Consider the following 18,394-nt stretch of genomic DNA (forward strand, 5'->3'; position numbering starts at 1 on the left):
GGGGCGCAAAGTCTCCAGAGGTTTCCGTTCAGGTTTCCTAAGTGGGACAGGGGCATAACTCAGCGGGTCAGGCAGCACCTCTGGATTTCTAGAGAAGCTGCCTGACCCGCTGAGTTACTCCAGCGTTTTGTGTCTATTGCATCTGCAGTTCCTTTTTCCTTACATTAGCTATTTAGTTTGGTTTAGTTTAAAGAACCATGGAAACAGGCCCTTCGGCCCACCGATCCTGTGCCGATCATGATCACATACACTATTTCTATCCTACACATTTGGGGCACTTTTTACAAAAGCCAATTAACCTACAAAGCTGAACGTCTTTGGGATGTGGGAGGAAACCGGAGCACCCGGAGAAAACCCACTTGGTCTCAGGGAGAACATGCGAACTCCGTACAGACAGCACCCGTAGTCAGGATCGAACCTGGGTCCCTGGCGCTGTGAGGCAGCAACTCTACCGCTGCGCCACCTGCTGGTTGAGGGGGAAGAGATTTGAAGAGGCAAGGAACTGCAGACGCTGACTTGCACAAAAATGCACACAAAGTGCTGGAGTAACTCCGTGGGGTAGCTGTGCGGGAGGAAACCAGAGCGCCTGGAGAAAACCCACACGGTCTGGACCAATGTTGTATAACGTTAGTACCTCCACTAATGTAAAGCACTTTGGCCAACGAGAGTTTTTTAAATGAGCTATAGATATAAAAGTGACTTGTCTTGATTTGGACCAGAAACGTCACCTATTCCTTTTCTCCAGAAATGCCGCCTGATCCGCTGAGTTACTCCAGCTTTTTTGCGTCAGTCCTCAGTCACAAGGGAGAGCGTCCAAACTCCGTACCGACAGCACCCAAGGTCGGGATCGAACCTGCGTCCCTGGCGCTGTGAGGCGGCAAATCTACCGCTGCGCCAACGTGCCGGGTTTTCACTCCAGGTTCTCACCATTCAGAGCCGTTATCTGCACTAAATCTCAGGCCAATCTTTATATTAACCGAGACAATGGGAGTTTGAGTTTGAGTTTCACAGGGCCAGGCCTCCACCTGTAATGTTCCCACACCTGTACCTGCGCACGCCAAGGTCAAGGTGTGTTTGAGTGAGGAGCTGGCGGTGGGCAGGTGCCAGGTTCGGGAGGCTCACGCCAGTCGGAGTGCAGGGCGATCGGTGAGCCACCATTCCCCAGTGCCCCGAGCCGCTCGACATGCCCTCTCGCCCGCTGCTCCTCCTCGTCCTCCTCTCCCTCCCCTCCCTCATCGCCCCCTCGGAAGAGGAAGGGGAGCACCAGGAGGAGACGGAGGAAGAGATGCCGGAATTCCACGCACCACCCACTTCACCAGGTAGGGATCCAAAGAACGTGTCGGAAGGAACTGCAGATGCTGGTTTTCACCGGAGATCAGTTTCAGTTTAGTTTATTGTCACGTGTACTGAGGTACAGTGAAAAGCTTTTGTTGCGTGCTATCTAGCCAGTGGAAATACAATACGTCATTACAATCTAGCCGTTTACAATAAGGGAATAAATAGTGCAAGGCAAAGTAAAGTCCGATCAAATGTGCAGGAACTGCAGGTGCTTGTTTAAATCGGATATAGACACGTCAACTCACATTTATTTATATAGCTCATTTAAAAAACAACTCTCGTTGGCCAAAGTACTTTACATTTGTTATAAGAATAGTATAAACAAACAAACTACGTACATATATACATGTAGCCCTCGCTCAGAGGACGTCAGGAAAGGCTTGGGAGTATAGATAAGATTTTAGTCTTGACTTAAAGGAGTTACATAGAAACATAGAAATTAGGTGCAGGAGTAGGCCATTCGGCCCTTCGAGCCTGCACCGCCATTCAATATGATCATGGCTGATCATTCAACTCAGTATCCCATACCTGCCTTCTCTCCATACCCTCTGATCCCCTTAGCCACAAGAGCCACATCTAACTCCCTCTTAAATATAGCCAATGAACTGGCCTCGACTACCCTCTGTGGCAGGGAGTTCCAGAGATTCACCACTCTCTGTGTGAAAAAAGTTCTTCTCATCTCGGTTTTAAAGGATTTCCCCCTTATCCTTAAGCTGTGACCCCTTGTCCTGGACTTCCCCAACATCGGGAGCAATCTTCCTGCATCTAGCCTGTCCAACCACTTAAGAATTTTGTAAATTTCTATAAGATCCCCTCTCAATCTCCTAAATTCTAGAGAGTATAAACCAAGTCTATCCAGTCTTTCTTCATAAGACAGTCCTGACATCCCAGGAATCAGTCTGGTGAACCTTCTCTGCACTCCCTCTATGGCAATAATGTCCTTCCTTTGCTATGAAAGCTACATACCATTCGCTTTCTTCACTGCCTGCTGCACCTGCATGCCTACTTTCAATGACTGGTGTACCATGACACCCAGGTCTCGCTGCATCTCCCTTTTCCTAGTCGGCCACCATTTAGATATATTAGAGTTTAGATAATTTAGAGTTGATGAGGGGGCAGTTTTGAAGGGAAGGGGATGCTGTTCCACAGTCTAGGAGCTGCAAACCGCAAAGGCACAGTCCGCCCCTGAGCTTATGCCTAGACCGCGGGATATTCAGCACCCCAAGTCGGCCGATCTGTGGGCCTGGAGGTGGAGTGTGGGTGAGAAGACTTTGATGTAGGTGGGGGCAAGCCATTGAGGGCTTTGTAGACATGGAGGAGGATCTTGAAGTTTATACAGAACCGCACAGGGAGCCAGTGGATAGAGGCCAGGATCGGTGTGATGTGGTCCCTTTATCGGGTGCCCGTCAGGAGTCTCGCTGCGGCGTTTTGGACCAGTTGCAGGCGGGACAGGGAAGATTGGCTGATGCCAGTGTAGAGGGAGTCGCAGTAATCTAGGCGGGAGGAGATGAATGCGTGGATGATCTTTTCGAGGTCATCAAAGTGGAGGAATTGTTTTATTTTAGCTATCGTCCGAAGCTGAAAGAAGCTGGCTTTTACCACGGCATTGACATTGAATATAGACACAAAAAGCTGGAGTAAAGGGGCTGTCCCACTTTCCCGAGTAACTCACAAATTCTCCCGAGTTTTCCCCTTGATTCAAACTCGGAGATGCCAGACGTAGGTACTCAGGGCTATTTCTTTTACTTGTGGACATTTTTCAACATGCTGTAAAAACGTCCCGACTTACCTGATGCCCCGAGTTCGTACAGCTGGCATTACGAGCCGCTACGAGCCGCTACGAAATATCTACGGACTCCTATGGACTCGCTACAGACATTCCCCGAGGTTGAATCAAGGGAAAAACTCGGGAGAATTCTTGACTAACTCGGGAAAGTGGGACAGGGGCTTTACTCAGCTGGTCAGGCAGCATCTCTGGAGGAAAGGAATAGGTGACGTTTCGTTTAAGGCGGAGGTTGATAAGATTCCTGATCAGTACGGGTGTTAGGGGTTATGGGGAGAAGGCAGGAGAATGTGGTTGTGTGGTGAAAGATAGATCAGCCATGTTTGGACGGTAGAATAGACTTGATGGGCCGAATGGCCTAATTCTGCCCCGATCACTTATGAACCTGGAGCCAGAGAGCAGGAGGGATCATGAGAGAAGGGGGTAAGCAAGAGAGAGAGAGTGTTGCAGAACCCTCGACAGAGAGAGGAGGAGAACTTCTTCAAAGTGGGCATACCCGAGGAGATTTCGCAGCCGAGCGGGCGAAATGTGTCCGAGGAAGGGGGTCTCGACCCAAAACGTCACCCGCTCCCCCTCCCCAGAGATGCTGCCTGTCCCGCTGAGTTACTCCGGCGTTTTCGGTTCAGACCAGCATCTGCAGTTCCTTCCCGCACACAACGCGCGGACATCCTCACAGCTCTTGGTGGAAATTCGTGGGAAAGCAGTTCTCCGGCCAAGCTGTGTGCATCCACCCGTAACAATCGACCTCTCGATCTACACACTCTGTCGTCTTGCCCCAAACCATGAGGTAAAATGGCAGCAAAAATGCGTGGGTTAGGCAACGTTTGCAGGAGGAGGCCATTCGGCCCTTCGAGCCAGCACCGCCATTCAATGTGATCATGGCTGATCATCCCCAATCAGTATCCCGTTCCTGCCTTCTCCCCATATCCCCTGACTCCGCTATTCTTAAGAGCCCTATCTAGCTCTCTCTTGAAAGCATCCGGAGAACCGGCCTCCACCGCCCTCTGAGGCAGAGAATTCCACAGACTCACCACTCTCTGTGAGAAAAAGTGTTTCCTCGTCTCCGTTCTAAATGGCTTACCCCTTATTCTTAAACTGTGTGTGGCCCCTGGTTCTGGACTCCCCCAACATCGGGAACATGTTTCCTGCCTCTAGCGTGTCCAAACCCTTAACAATCTTATATGTTTCAATAAGATATCCTCTCATCCTTCTAAGCTCCAGAGTTTGCACGACTCTGTGTGAAAAAAGTTGCCCTTCAAGTTCCAATTGAATATTTCCACTCTCGCTTTAAACTTGTGTCCACTGGATTTTGTTTACCCTACTCCATGCATTCCCCCATCTATTCCCCACATGATTTTACACACCTCTATAAGATCACTCCTCAGTTCCCTGTGCTCCAAGGAATAAAGTCCTAGCCTGCCCAGCCTCCCCCTCTAGCTCAGGCCCTCGAGTCTAGTTCAGTTTATTTTTTTAGTTCAGAGATACAGCACGGAAACAGGCCCTTCGGCCCACCGAGTCCGCACCGACCAGCGATCCCCGCACGTTAACACTATCCTACACACGCTGGGGACAATTTTAAATTTATACCAAACCAATTAACCTACAAACCTGGACGTCTTTGGAGTGTGGGAGGAAACCGAAGATGCCGGAGAAAACCCACGCGGTTACGGGGAGAACGTGCAAACTCCGTACAGACAGGATGGAGCCCGGGTCTCTGGAGCTGTGAGGCAGCAACTCTACCGCTGAGCCACCGTGCCGCCCGAGTCCTGGCAACATCGTTGTAAATGTTCTCACCACTCTCCCCAGCTGAGCGATATCTGGCTACGCCGGGCCACCGAGGCTGCGGGCGTGACTCAGTGCGGTGTCGCTGTGCTTGTTTCTAGATGTGATGCGGCCGGTCCGGGTGCTGACCACCGTCTCCAGAGCGGAAACCTTCATCAGATCGGTCCCCGTCGCTGTCATCGGCTTCCTCAAGGTGGGAGACTGGCGGCACACACCAACACCACAGCATGCAGCAACACTGCGCACATGCACACACACACATGAGCACGTATCCACGCACGCACGTGAGCAGACATATGCATGCACGCACACATACACATACAAATGCACACACACATGCACACACACACACACACATGTACGCACACACACACACACGTACACATGCACGTATGCACGCACACACATGAGCAGACATATGCATGCACACACATATGCTCACACATATGTACACATGCATGCACGCACGCACACATGCACACACACAGACGCCATTGTACACACACACACACACACATATGCATGCATGCACACAAATACATACACACACATGCTAGCATGTACACACACACACACACGCATGCACACACGTGCACACATGCACGTATGCATGCACACACATAAGCAGACATATGCATGCACGCACACATGCTCACACATATGTACACACGCACACACACAGACGAACATGTAAACACACACACATACATATGCATGCATGCACACAAACACATGCGCGCACATGCTAGCATACACACACACACACCACACACACACACACACACACACACACGCACACACGCACACACACACACACACACACACACACACACACACACACACACACACACACACACACACACACACACACTTGTGTGGGTTTGTGTTAGTAGTATTGTTCTACTATGTTCTAACTTGAAATCCTGAAACTTGAATTTCTGATTTTCTATCCACGGAGGCTGCCTGACCCCTTGAGTGTTTCCAGCATTTTCTGTCTTTTATTAAAAAATGAATGAAACATTATAGAACATAGAACAGTACAGCACAGAAATGGGCCCTTCGGCCCACAAAGTGTGTGCTGAACACAATGCCTAGCTGAACTGATCTCACCTGCCTGCATGTGACCCACATCCCTCCATTCCCTGCACGTCAATGTGCCGAAGCAAAGGCCTCTCAGTAAAAGTACAGATGACCAAATCATGATCTCATGCAGTCTGTGGGAGAATACTGGGTGGGAATAGCTTATTTTTGTTACACGTGTACAAGAGTTTTTGTTAAGGGCCTGTCCCACTTTCCTGATGTTATTCACGGATTCTCCTGAATTTTCAAACTTGCAGAATGTTCGTAGCGAGTCCGTGGATATATCGTAGCGGCTCGTTATGCTAGCTGTAGGTACTCGGGGCATCAGGTAAAGTCGGGACGTTTTTTCCAGCCTGATAAAAAAATGTCCATGAGTAAAAAAATAGCCCCAAGTACCTATGGCTGGCATAACGAGCCGCTACGATATATCCACGGAATCGTTACGAACATTCTGCGAGTTTGAAAACTCGGGGGAATTCGTGAAGAACTCGGGGAAAGTGGGACAGGCCCTTCACAAGAGTTTCCTTTTGTTACAAGTGTCTATGCTTCAAAGGGTCTAAAGTGCGTTGGAATAACATATAGCATGGAAATATACTTCAATGCACTTGCACGGGTGGTCTCAGTGGCACTGTTTGAGTTGAGCTTAGTTGAAGATAGACACAGTTGAAGGAGTAACTCAGCGGGTCAGGCAGCATCTCTGGAGAGAAGGGATGGGTGACGTTCCGGGTCGAGACCCTTTCTGCACATCGAGTTTAGTTGAAATGTGTAGGAAGGAACTGCGGATGCTGCTTTAGACCGAAGGTAGACACAAAAAGCTGGAGTAACTCAGCGGGTCAGGCAGCATCTCTGGAGAAAAAGAATAGGCGACGTTTCGGGTTGAGACCCTTCTTCAGACTGAGAGTACAGGGAAAGTGAAGGATATATAGAAGGTATATATAGAAGTTATATATAGAAGATATATGAAGGATATATAGTCATACTCAACAAGATGACTTTGAAGAACAAGATGTCTGAAGAAGTGTTTCGGCCCAAAATGTTGCCTTTTTCCTTCGCTCCATAGATGCTGCTGCACCCACTGAGTTTCTCCAGCTTTTTTGTGTACCTAAGATGACTTTGAAGCTGGTATGACTTTGATTGGGGAGGGATAGAGAGAGAGAGAGGGAATGCTTGTCTCCTTCATCATGGGTACTTTTTTCCATATCTCTCATTCATTTGTTCTATGTCTCTCCACATCTATACCTCTCCTTTCCCTTGCCCCTGACTCCAGCTTTTTGTTTGTTTCCATCTTAAAGTTTAGTCGAGTCGAGTTGAGTTTATTGGCACGTGTACCGAGGTACAGTGAAAAGCCTTTGTTGCGTGCTAACCAGTCAGCGGAAAGACAATGCGTGATTACAATGGAACCTGTCCACAGTGTACAGATACATGATAGAGTGAATAACGTTTAGTGCAAGGTAAAGCCAGTAAAGTCCGATCAGGGGTGTCTGGGGTCTGAAGGCAGGAGAATGGGGTTGAGAGGGAAAGATAGATCAGCCACGATCGAATGACGGAGTAGACTTGATGGGCCAAATGGCCCAATTCTGCTTCAATAGACAATCGGTGCAGGAGTAGGCCTTTTCGGCCCTTCGAGCCAACACCGCCATCCACTGTGATCATGGCTGATCATCCACAATCAGTACCCCGTTCCTCCCTTCTCCCCATATCCCTTGACTCCGCTATCCTTAACAGCTCTATCTAACTCTCTCTTGAAAGCCTCCAGAGAATTGTCCTCCACTGCCCTCTGAGGCAGAGAATTCCACAGATTCACAACCCTCTGTGTGAACTATCACTTAAGGGCCTGTCCCACTTTCACCACCTAATTCGCGTAGGAGGTCGTAGGTTACCGCAACCTAGATTTCTTTTTAGGTCGTTTAAGGTCGTCAGAGGTCGCGAATTAGGTCGTGCAAGTGGGACAGGCCCTTGATGAACTTATGAAGATAGTTAAGAAGATATTAAGAAACTTATGAACCATCACTCATGAACTTATGAAGATAGTCCGAGGGTCTCCAGTGAGTTGGATAGTAGCTCAAGACTGCTCGCTAGTTGTGGTAGGATGGTTCAGTTGCCTGATAACAGCAGGGAAGAAACTGTCCCTGAATCTGGATGTGCGGAGGGGTTGGGTTTGGACAAGACTCCTTGTTCTGGTCACTGGCTCAGCAATGAATAATCCTCCTGTGACTTTGCTCACGGTTGTTCTGCCCGCAGGACATGGAGACCACGGAGGCCGACGCCTTCAGCGACGTGGTCCAGATGTTGAAGAGGTTGCCTTTCGCTGTGGCCTCCGACACATCTGTCTGGAAGAAGTTCAACATCAGCAGGAACACCATCAGCCTCTTCAAGAAGGTAAGACCAAGGCATTAGGTCACAGCCGCTGCCTTTTTCCCCCGTTTAGAGATACAGCACGGAAACAGGCCCTTCGGCCCACCCCGTCCGCGCCGGCCAGCGATCCCCGCACACTAATACTATCCCATACATTAACACTAGGGATGATTTGCAATGATACCAAGCCAATTAGGCTGCCAACAGGCACGTCTTTAGAGTGTGGGAAGAAACCGGAGCACACAGTGCAAACCCACGCAGGACACGGGGAGAACTTGCAAACGCCGTACAGACAGCACCCGTAGTCAGGATCGAACTCGGGTCTCTGGCGCTACCGATGTGCCACTGACTATGTTGGCTTCCAGGTCTATGTTGGCTTCCCACACCCCTCTCCGTCCCACCTCATTGCTTCATTCCATTGTCGCACGGGCTTCCCCTCTCGACTGATTCCCTTTGCCCATCGGGTCCCGCCTGCATCCTCCCTCCGCCCCTCCAATCTTTAACATTCCCCGAGCTTGCTATGCACCCCTCGCCGACGGCCCTCTCTCTATTCCTGTCAGTTATACAGCGTGGAAACAGTCCCTTCGGCCCAACTTGCCCACACCGGCCAACATGTCCCAGCGACACTAGTCCCACCTGCCCGCGTTTGGTCCATATCCCTCCAAACCTGTCCTATCCATGTACCTGTCTAAATGGTTCTTAAACGCTGGGATAGTCCGTGCCTCAACTACCTCCTCTGGCAGCTTGTTCCATACACCCACCACCCCTTTGTGTGAAGAAGTTACCCCCTCCGATTCCTATTCAATCTTTTCCCTTTCACCTTGAACCGATGTCCTCTGGTCCTCGATTCCCCTACTCTGGGCAAGAGATGGTGTGTGCGTCTACTATTCCTCTCCTTGCTCCCCTAGAGTCTCCGGCCCATGGTGAACAACAGCCTGCCGGCAAGGAGCGGCCAAGGTTCTGGACGGTTGCAGCTCTCCGCGATCTGGTCGCTGGCTGGGGAATCTACCTGATCTATTCCCCTCATGATTTTATACACCTCTATAAGATGAATAGTAATTGTAAATGTCGATGCGGACTCAACGGGCCGAAGGGCCTGTGTCATTGCTGCATCTCTAAAGTCCAAAGTCTGAACTGAATACTCTGAAGTCACAATGCAATTCTTTGCTTGTGTACCTTGCCGAGGTATACCAATAGCCGCTACATCAAGGGCACTGACAAACTCGATCCTGGCTGACCTTTCTTTCCCTCTCAACCCCCGTTCTCCAGTTCGATGAGGGACGGGCGGACTACCTGGTGGAGGAGGGACACCTGGAACCCAACGTGCCCAAGATAGTCAGCTTCCTACGCATCCACGAACTACACCTGGTGACCGAGTACAACCACATGGTAAGTCTAGACGGCCGACGGGTCTCAGACGCGGGGAAGCCAGCGATCCGTCATGTTCGCAAGACACAGGAGCAGAATTAGGCCATTCGGCCCATCGAGTCGAGTCAGGGGTGGGTGTAGGGTGTCAGAGGGCGGTGAATCTGTGGAATTCAATGCCACTGGTGGCGGTGGAGGGTATCTTTAAGCGCCTTGAGTATTAGAAAGGCGCTATATAAATCCCATCCATTATTATTATTATTATTATTATTATTATCTTTAAAGAGATTGACAGATTCTTGATTAGTGCGGGTGTCAGGGGTTATGGGGAGAAGGCAGGAGAATGGGGTTGAGTGGGAGAGATAGATCAGGCATGATCGAATCACAGAGTAGAATCTTTCGCCCCGAGAGTTACAGCCCGGCAACAGGCCCTTCGGCCCACCGAGACCATGCCGACCAGCGATCACCCAGTACACCAGCACTATGCTACACACACTAGGGACAATTTACAATTTTACTGAAGCCAATTGACCTATAAACCTGTACGTCTTTGGAGTGTGGGAGGAAACCGGAGCACCTGGAGAAAATGTACCTGTTCACAGGGAGAACGTGCAAACTCCGTACAGACAGCACCCGTAGCCGGGATCGAACCCGGGTCCCTGGCGCTGTGAGGCAGCAACTCTACCGCTGCGCCACCGTGCCGGCCCGTGTAAAACTTCTCTGCATTCTTTCCCTCGCTACAACGTCCTTCACATGTGGCCTCAACAGTGCTTTGTCTTTACCTAGAGTTGAGGAGCCCTTCTGTGAGCGAACGACTCTGGGACAAATGCTTTCTCGTGTTTCTCCCTTCACAGGATGCCAGCCAGATCTTTGGGTCAGGGATTCGTATCCACCTCCTTCTCCTCATCAGCAAGACATCAAAGGAGTACCAGCCTCTCCTGGACAAGTTCAAAGGCGTTGCCCCTGAGTTTCGGGGCAAGGTGAGACCACCTGGAGTATTGTGTGCAGCTTTGGTCTCCTAATTTGAGGAAGAACATTCATGCTATTGTGTATACTGTGGATAAATGTGAGGTTATCCACTTTGGTGGCAAGAACAGGAAGGCAGATTATTATCTGAATGATGTCAGATTAGGAAAAGGGGAGTTGCAACGAGACCTGGGTGTGCTTGTACATCAGTCACTGAAAGTAAGCATGCAGGTGCAGCAGGCAGTGAAGAAAGCTAATGGCATGTTGGCCTTCATTACGAGAGGATTTGAGTTTAGGAGCAAGGAGGTCATACTGCAGTTGCACAGGGCCCTGGTGAGACCACACATGGAGTATTTGTGTGCAGGTTTGGTCTCCTAAATTTAGGAATGACTTTCTTGCTATTGAGGAGTGCAGCGTAGGTTCGTCAGGTTTATTCCCGGGATGGCGGGACCGGCATATGGTGAAAGAATGGATCGACTGGGCTTGTATTCACTGGAATTTAGAAGGATGAGAGGATATCTTATAGAAACATATAATATTCTTAACAGATTGGACAGGCTAGATGCAGGAAAATGTTTTCCCATATTGGGGGAGTCCAGAACCAGGGGTCACAGTGTAACTATAAGGGGTTGGCCATTTAGGACTGAGATGAGGAAAAAAGTTTTCACCCAGAAAGTTGTGAATCAGTGGAATTCTCCACTACAGAAGGCAGTGGAGGCCAATTCACTGGATATTTTCAAGAGAGAGTTAGATATAGCTCTTGGGGCTAAAGGAATCAAGGGATATGGGGAAAAAGCAGGGACAGGGTACTGATTTTGGATGATCAGCCATGGTCATATTGAAAGGCGGTGCTGGCTCGAAGGGCTCCTGCATCTATTTTCTATGTTTCTAAGTCTCGCTGAGTTACCCCAGCATTTTGTGTCCATCGCAAGTTGCAGGGGGCTCGGAAGAGGCGATGGCTCTGGGGCTGGCTGGGTCAAACATCGATGGGCCATGTATTTTGGTTGAAAGGAAGAGGGCGGCACAGTGGCGCAGTGGTAAAGTTGCTCTCTCGCAGCGCCAGAGACCCGGGTGCTGCCTGTCCCGCTGAGTTACTCCAGCATTTTGTGTCTACCTTTGGTATAAACCAGCATCTGCAGTTCCTTCCCACAGGTTTGTAGGTTAATTGGCTTCTGTAAATTGTCCCTAGTGTGTATCTGATGGAACTAGTGTAATCGCAGGTCGGTGTGGATCGGTGGGCCGAAGGACCTGTTTCCACGCTGTATCTTAGTTTAGTTTAGTTTAGAGATACAGCGCGGAAACAGGCCCTTCGGCCCAACGAGTCCGTGCCGACCAGCGATCGCCGACTAGCACTATCCTACACACACTGGGGACAATTTACATTTATACCGTGCCAATTAGCCTGCAAACCTGCACGTCTTTGGAGTGTGGGAGGAAACCGAAGATCTCGGAGAAAACCCACGGGGAGAACGTACAAACTCCGTGCTGGTCGGGATCCAGCCCGCGTCTCTGGCGCTGTGAGGCAACAACTCTACCGCTGAGCCATCATGCCGCCCATCTCTCACCTAAAGCTCAGCTAAGCCATAGGGTCATAGACTACAAGGCCTACACCAAACCCAAACCAATTAGGAGCAGACGAGGGCATTCGATCCAATTTGTGATCCCAGCTACAAAGACAGATGTGTTGTACAGCAATTCGTTCTTCCCCCGCACAATTAAAGCATGGAATAATCTCCACCCAACTATAGTTACCCAACCAGATGCAACTAAATTTAAAGTAGCTCTTTCTTCCCAATAACCATTTCTGGCTTAAGTCCTCCCTTCACCGCCTCCTGTTTAAATTCCAGTTGGAATATTTTGGAGGACCCAGAAACCAAGAACCAAGAACCATAGAGTGGAACCAGGCCCTTCGGCCAAACTTGCCCACGTGTCCCAGGGACGCTAGTCCCACCCGCCTGCGCTTGGTCCATATCCCATCCTAACCACTTCCGCCGGTTTCTTCCCTCCCTTCAGGTCATCTTCGTCCAGGTGGACACGGACATGAAGCAAAACAACCGGGTCACCTCTTTCTTCAAGGTGACCGAGCAGGACTTGCCGGCAATCTGCGCCTTTCACGTGGTGACCAACGCGGCGAAGATGATGCCGGCTGGAGACGGCACGCCGGACTCAATACGCAGGTTCTGCCTCGATTTCATGCAGGACAAAGAGGGGGTGAGTGACAGGGTCACGTTTGCCAAAAATATCAGGTAGATGGCTATCAAACAGGCAATCTCCACTCCCCCTCCACCAACCCCCTTGCCCTCTGCCCACTGTCCACTACTGGATTCAGGGGTTATGGGGAGAAGGCAGGAGAATGGGGTTGGGAGGGACAGAGACAGATCAGCCATGATTGAATGGCGTAGTAGTCTTGATGGGCCGAATGGCCTAATTCTACTCCTATCACTTATGACCTTATGGGCACAGTGTTTAAGAAAGAACTGCAGATGCTGGAAAAATCGAAGGTAGACAAAAATGCTGGAGAAACAGCGGGTGAGGCAGCATCTATGGAGGCTGCCTCATCTGCTGAGTTTCCAGCATCTGCAGTTCTTTCCTCCATAGATGCTGCCTCACCTGCTGAGTTTCTCCAGCATTTTTGTCTACCTTATGGACACTGTTCAGTTCTTCGTATAAAATCACAAGAGGAATTAACCATGCATATGCACGTAGTCTCTTGTCCAATGTCCTGCACCTATTTTCTATGTTTCTATGTAAGGGATTCGAAAACCCCTATCTACCTCTTTGGTGACCCTCGGACTATCTTTGATCGGACATTGCCGGCTTCACCTTGCACTAAACGTTATTCCCTTATCTTGAATCTATACACTGTAATTAGCATTCATAGCAAAAGGATTTGAGTATAGGAGCAGGGAGGTTCTACTGCAGTTGTACAGGGTCTTGGTGAGACCACACCTGGAGTATTGCGTACAGTTTTGGTCTCCTAATCTGAGGAAAGACATTCTTGCCATAGAGGGAGTACAGAGAAGGTTCACCAGACTGATTCCTGGGATGGCAGGACTTTCATATGAAGAAAGACTGGATAGGCTCGGCTTGTAATTTAGAAGATTGAGGGGAGATCTTATAGAAACTTACAAAATTCTTAAGGGTTTGGATAGGCTAGATGCAGGAAGATTATTCCCGATGTTGGGGAAGTCCAGAACTAGTGGTCACAGTTTAAGGATAAGAGGGAAGTCTTTTAGGACCGGGATGAGAAAATCATTTTTCACACAGAGAGTGGTGAATCTGTGGAATTCTCTGCCACAGAAGGTAGTCGAGGCCAGTTCATTGGCTATATTTAAGAGGGAGTTAGATGTGGCCCTTGTGGCTAAAGGGATCAGGGGGTATGGAGAGAAGGCAGGGATGGGATACTGAGTTGGATGATCAGCCATGATCATATTGAATGGCGGTGCAGGCTCGAAGGGCCGAATGGCCTACTCCTGCACCTATTTTCTATGTTTCTATGTGTCTATGTAAATGCGTTGATTGTAATCATGTATATTTTTTCCGCTGACTGGCTAACACGCTTAACAAAAGCTTATCACTGTACCTCGGTACACGTGACAATAAACTAAACTAAACTACGGGTTGCACGGTGGCACAGCGGTAGAGTCGTTGCCTAACAGCGCCAGAGACCCGGGTTCGAACCTGACTATGGGTGCTGTCTGTACGTTCTCCCCGTGACCTGCGTGGGCTTTCCCCGGGTGCTCCGGTTTCCTCCCACACGCCTCAGACGTACAGGTTTACAGGTTAATTGGCTTGGTACAAGTGTAAATTGTCCGTGTAGGATGGCGTTAGTGTGCGGGGATCGCTGGTCGGCGCGGACACGGTGGACCTGTTCCGCGCTGTATCTCTGAACTAAACTAAACCAGCTATTCTGTGGCACCTAAGCATCATGATCAATATATATATCGCCTCACTAACATCCTTAAGTTCCCTATCTTATCCATTATTCCCACCATGGTTCCGCAGGATGTAAGCTCTTGGGTTAAACAGATTATAAACAAACTCATCTTAATAAATTAATTTTCATAATTTCCATAATTTCCATTATCAGTGCTTCTTTGAAGTGACATTTTGCATGTAAATCCCAGATCTGCATTCCAAACTCTTATGTGGGTCTCAGTTCGTTCCCGATAAGCCAGGAAGGTGAATATTGTCCCCTCCCCCACCCTAGTCATCCTTCTAGTTTCACTCTTCGTATCCCTGCCTTGTTACCTCTGCCACAGCCAGCAATGGACCATTGTGGGCTCCACCTTCCCTCGGTCATCGGAGCCGGCTCTGATTTGTCCTGTGCCTTTTCCTCCCTCTCCCCTGACTCTCAGTCTGAAGAAGGGTCTCGCCCTGAAACGTCACCCATTCCTTTTTCTCCAGAGACGTCGCCCTGACCCGCTGAGTTACTTTGTGTCTACCTTAGTTGAGTAATGTTGTGGGTCTGGGTCAGAGGCACTGCAATGGCATGGCCAGCAGAGGGCACTCATGGGCCAGCGTGACCCTGCAGAGAATATTGGGCACAGCGGGTAGAGTTGCTGCCTCACAGCGCCAGAGACCCAGGTTCGATCCTGACAACGGGTGCTGTCTGTGTGGAGTTTGCATGTTCTCCCTGTGACCTGTGTGGGTTTTCTCCGGGTGCTACGGTTTCCTCCCACACTCCAAGGACGTGCAGGTTTGTAGGTTAATTGGCTTCTGTAAATTGCAAATTGTCCCTGGTGTGTGTAGGATAGTGCTCGTGTACGGGCTGATCGCAGGTGGGCCGAAGGGCCTGTTTACATGCTGTATCTCGAAACCCTTCTTCAGGCTCATGAGGTCTCTTATTGAGCAGCAGGGTAGGAGTGAGAGGACAAAAGGTTTAGTTTAGTTTAGTTTAGAGATACAGCGCGGAAACGGGCCCTTTTGGCCCACTGAGCCCGTGCCGACCTGTGGTCCCCGCACACTAAAGGGCCTGTCCCACTAGACGAGTTTACCCAAGAGCTCTCCCGAGTTTAAAAAAACCAAACTCGTGGTAAGTACGTAGAATGTACGTAGCGGGTACGTCGGAGCTCGGGGACGTCTCTAAGCGGCTCGTAACGCTAACGGCAGGTACTCGGGAAACACGGTGAGCTCGGGAAGTTTTTTCAACACGTTGAAAAATGTCCACGAGAGCCCCGAGTACCTACGAGCGGCCATTACCGTAATTCTCCGAGTTCGAATCAGGGGAAAGTCGGGAGAACTCTTGAATTACCTCGTGCAGTGGGACAGGCCCTTAACACTATCCTACACACACTAGGGACAATTTACACACACACCAAGCCAATTAACATACAAACCTGCACGTCTTTGGAGCGTGAGAGGAAACCGAAGATCTCGGAGAAAACCCCACGCAGGTCACGGGGAGAACGTGCAAACTCCGTACAGACATGAACCCGTGGTTGGGATCGCACCCGGGTCTCCGGCGCTGCGAGCGCTGTAAAGCAGCAACTCTACCGCTGCCCCACCGTGTTTCTATTTCTTGTGATTTTACATGTTGCCAATGACTTCAAATCCCTTTTCTGTCTTTCAGCCTCTGAAGAAACCTCCATCAGACGAGTTGTGAATCAGGAGAACTGCCATTTTCTTTATATCGCTCGCCTTTTCTTACATTGTGTGCAGCTGTTCAAATAAAGCCAGACCATCTGATGATTGCCACACCTCACATTGGCCCTGGGTCTGACTATAGAACAGGCAAACACAAAAAACCCGTAATACCTCCCAACTAAACGAAAGCTGAAATCTGAAGAAGGGTCTCCACCCGAAACGTCGCCAATTCTTTCTCTCCATAGATGCTGCCTCACCCGCTGAGTTTCTCCAGCATTATTTTGTCTACCTTAAACTAAATGTACGTGGATAGAAACATAGAAACAAAGAAAATAGGTGCAGGGGTAGGCCATTCGGCCCTTCGAGCCAGCACCGCATTCAATACGGTCATGGCTGATCATCCCCGGCTGATTAGCCCAGTGGTTCTTAACCTGGGGGTTGTTAGGGTTTCGGCCCGAAACGTTGCCTATTTCCTTCGCTCCATAGATGCTGCCGCACCCGCTGTGTTTCTCCAGCACTTTTGTCTACCTTCATACACATATAGTTGGTCTACCTGCAGAGGGGTGCAGGAAAGAAGGCGCCACTAAAGCATTTAAAGACACAAAGTGCTGGAGTAACTAAGCAGGTCAGCAGTACCCCTGGAGAACATGGATAGTTGACCTTTCGGGTCGGGACCCTTCTTGGTTCCCACCTGATTTGAGGAAGGACATCCTTGTGATTGAGGCAGTGCAGCGTAGGTTCACGAGATTGATCCCTGGGATGGCGGGACTGTCATATGAGGAAAGATTGAAAAGACTGGGCTTGTATTCACTGGAGTTTAGAAGGATGAGGGGTTATCTTATAGAAACATATAAAATTATAAAAGGACTGGACAAGCTAGATGCAGGAAAAATGTTCCCAATGTTGGGCGAATCCAGAACCAGGGGCCACACAGTCTTAGAATAAAGGGGAGGTAATTTAAGACTGAGGTGAGAAAAAAACGTTTTCACCCAGAGAGTTGTGAATTTATGGAATTCCCTGCCACAGAGGGCAGTGGAGGCCAAATCACTGGATGGATTTAAGAGAGAGTTAGATAGAGCTCTAGGGGCTAGTGGAGTCAAGGGATATGGGGAGAAGGCAGGCACGGGTTATTGATTGGGGATGATCAGCCATGACCACAATGAATGGCGGTGCTGGCTCGAAGGGCCGAATGGCCTCCTCCTGCACCTATTTTCTATGTTTCTATATTACTCCAGCACTTTGTGTTCTTGTGTGGAAAGGAACTGCAGATGCTGGTTTACACCGGATAGACACAAAATGCTGGAGTAACTCAGCGTGACAGGCAGCATCTCTGGGTGGATTAGAGTGATGGGCCACGTTTCGGTTTGAGACCCTGCTTCAGACAGAGTCTCGACCCGAAACATCACCCATTCCTTCTCTCCAGAGATGCTGCTGGCTGTCTCGCTGAGTAACTCCAGCACTGTGTGAGCTGGCAGTCGATGGCTGGGGCTCGAGCTGCACCTGACTCCTGTACACGTCCACACATACGCTGGGTGTGGACAATGCTGGAACCATTTAATACCAGCGGAACAGCAGGTGCCCGGTACAAAACACATTTATGATTTGGAAAATTCGCCCTGCCCAACAGATGAATCCGACCGGCCGTTTAATGGGAGTGTTTGCCCTTGAAGTGGAGACAGGGGCAAGGGGTGTCTGTAAAAGTGTTCCGTCCCCGTCTCCAGCCGTTCCCCAGCCAGTGACCAGACTGCGGAGAGCTGCAACCGTCCAGAACCTTGGCCGCTCCTTGCCGGCAGGCTGTTGTTTGATTTGATTTGATTTATTTATTTTTTCCCAACAAGTAAAGACATAAATAGGAACAAATAACAACAACAAAATCGAAATAGTCAAACAATTGGACATTCTGGGCAATAGTTGCAAAGCAATGAAAAGCATAAAGCAACATTTAAATGTCCAACACTTTTTCTTTACACGCTCGAAAAGGAGTGAGAAGAAGAATAACTTATTTAATCTCACCCCTTCTCCCTAAACCCTTCTTTCATATTTAATAATTAATTAATTATTGGGACGACAGATGGCGCAATGGGCTAAGTGTTCGGCTGGCAACCGGAAGGTAGCCGGTTCGAATCCCGCTTGGAGTGC

The 18,394-nt window shown here is 49.5% G+C and overlaps 1 protein-coding gene across 1 annotated transcript; it reads left to right on the forward strand.

The window, feature by feature from the left end:
* Positions 1-1,183: 1,183 nt before the first annotated feature.
* erp27 (endoplasmic reticulum protein 27) lies at positions 1,184-16,274 on the forward strand. Its single transcript, XM_033013141.1, has 7 exons — positions 1,184-1,319; positions 5,005-5,096; positions 8,225-8,362; positions 9,608-9,727; positions 10,558-10,683; positions 12,683-12,880; positions 16,242-16,274. Exons 1-7 carry the CDS (start codon positions 1,184-1,186, stop codon positions 16,272-16,274), a joined length of 843 nt encoding a protein of 280 aa, XP_032869032.1.
* Positions 16,275-18,394: the final 2,120 nt, after the last annotated feature.

The sequence above is a fragment of the Amblyraja radiata genome, chromosome 38 (assembly GCF_010909765.2).
Source record: "Amblyraja radiata isolate CabotCenter1 chromosome 38, sAmbRad1.1.pri, whole genome shotgun sequence".
NCBI lineage: Eukaryota > Metazoa > Chordata > Chondrichthyes > Rajiformes > Rajidae > Amblyraja > Amblyraja radiata.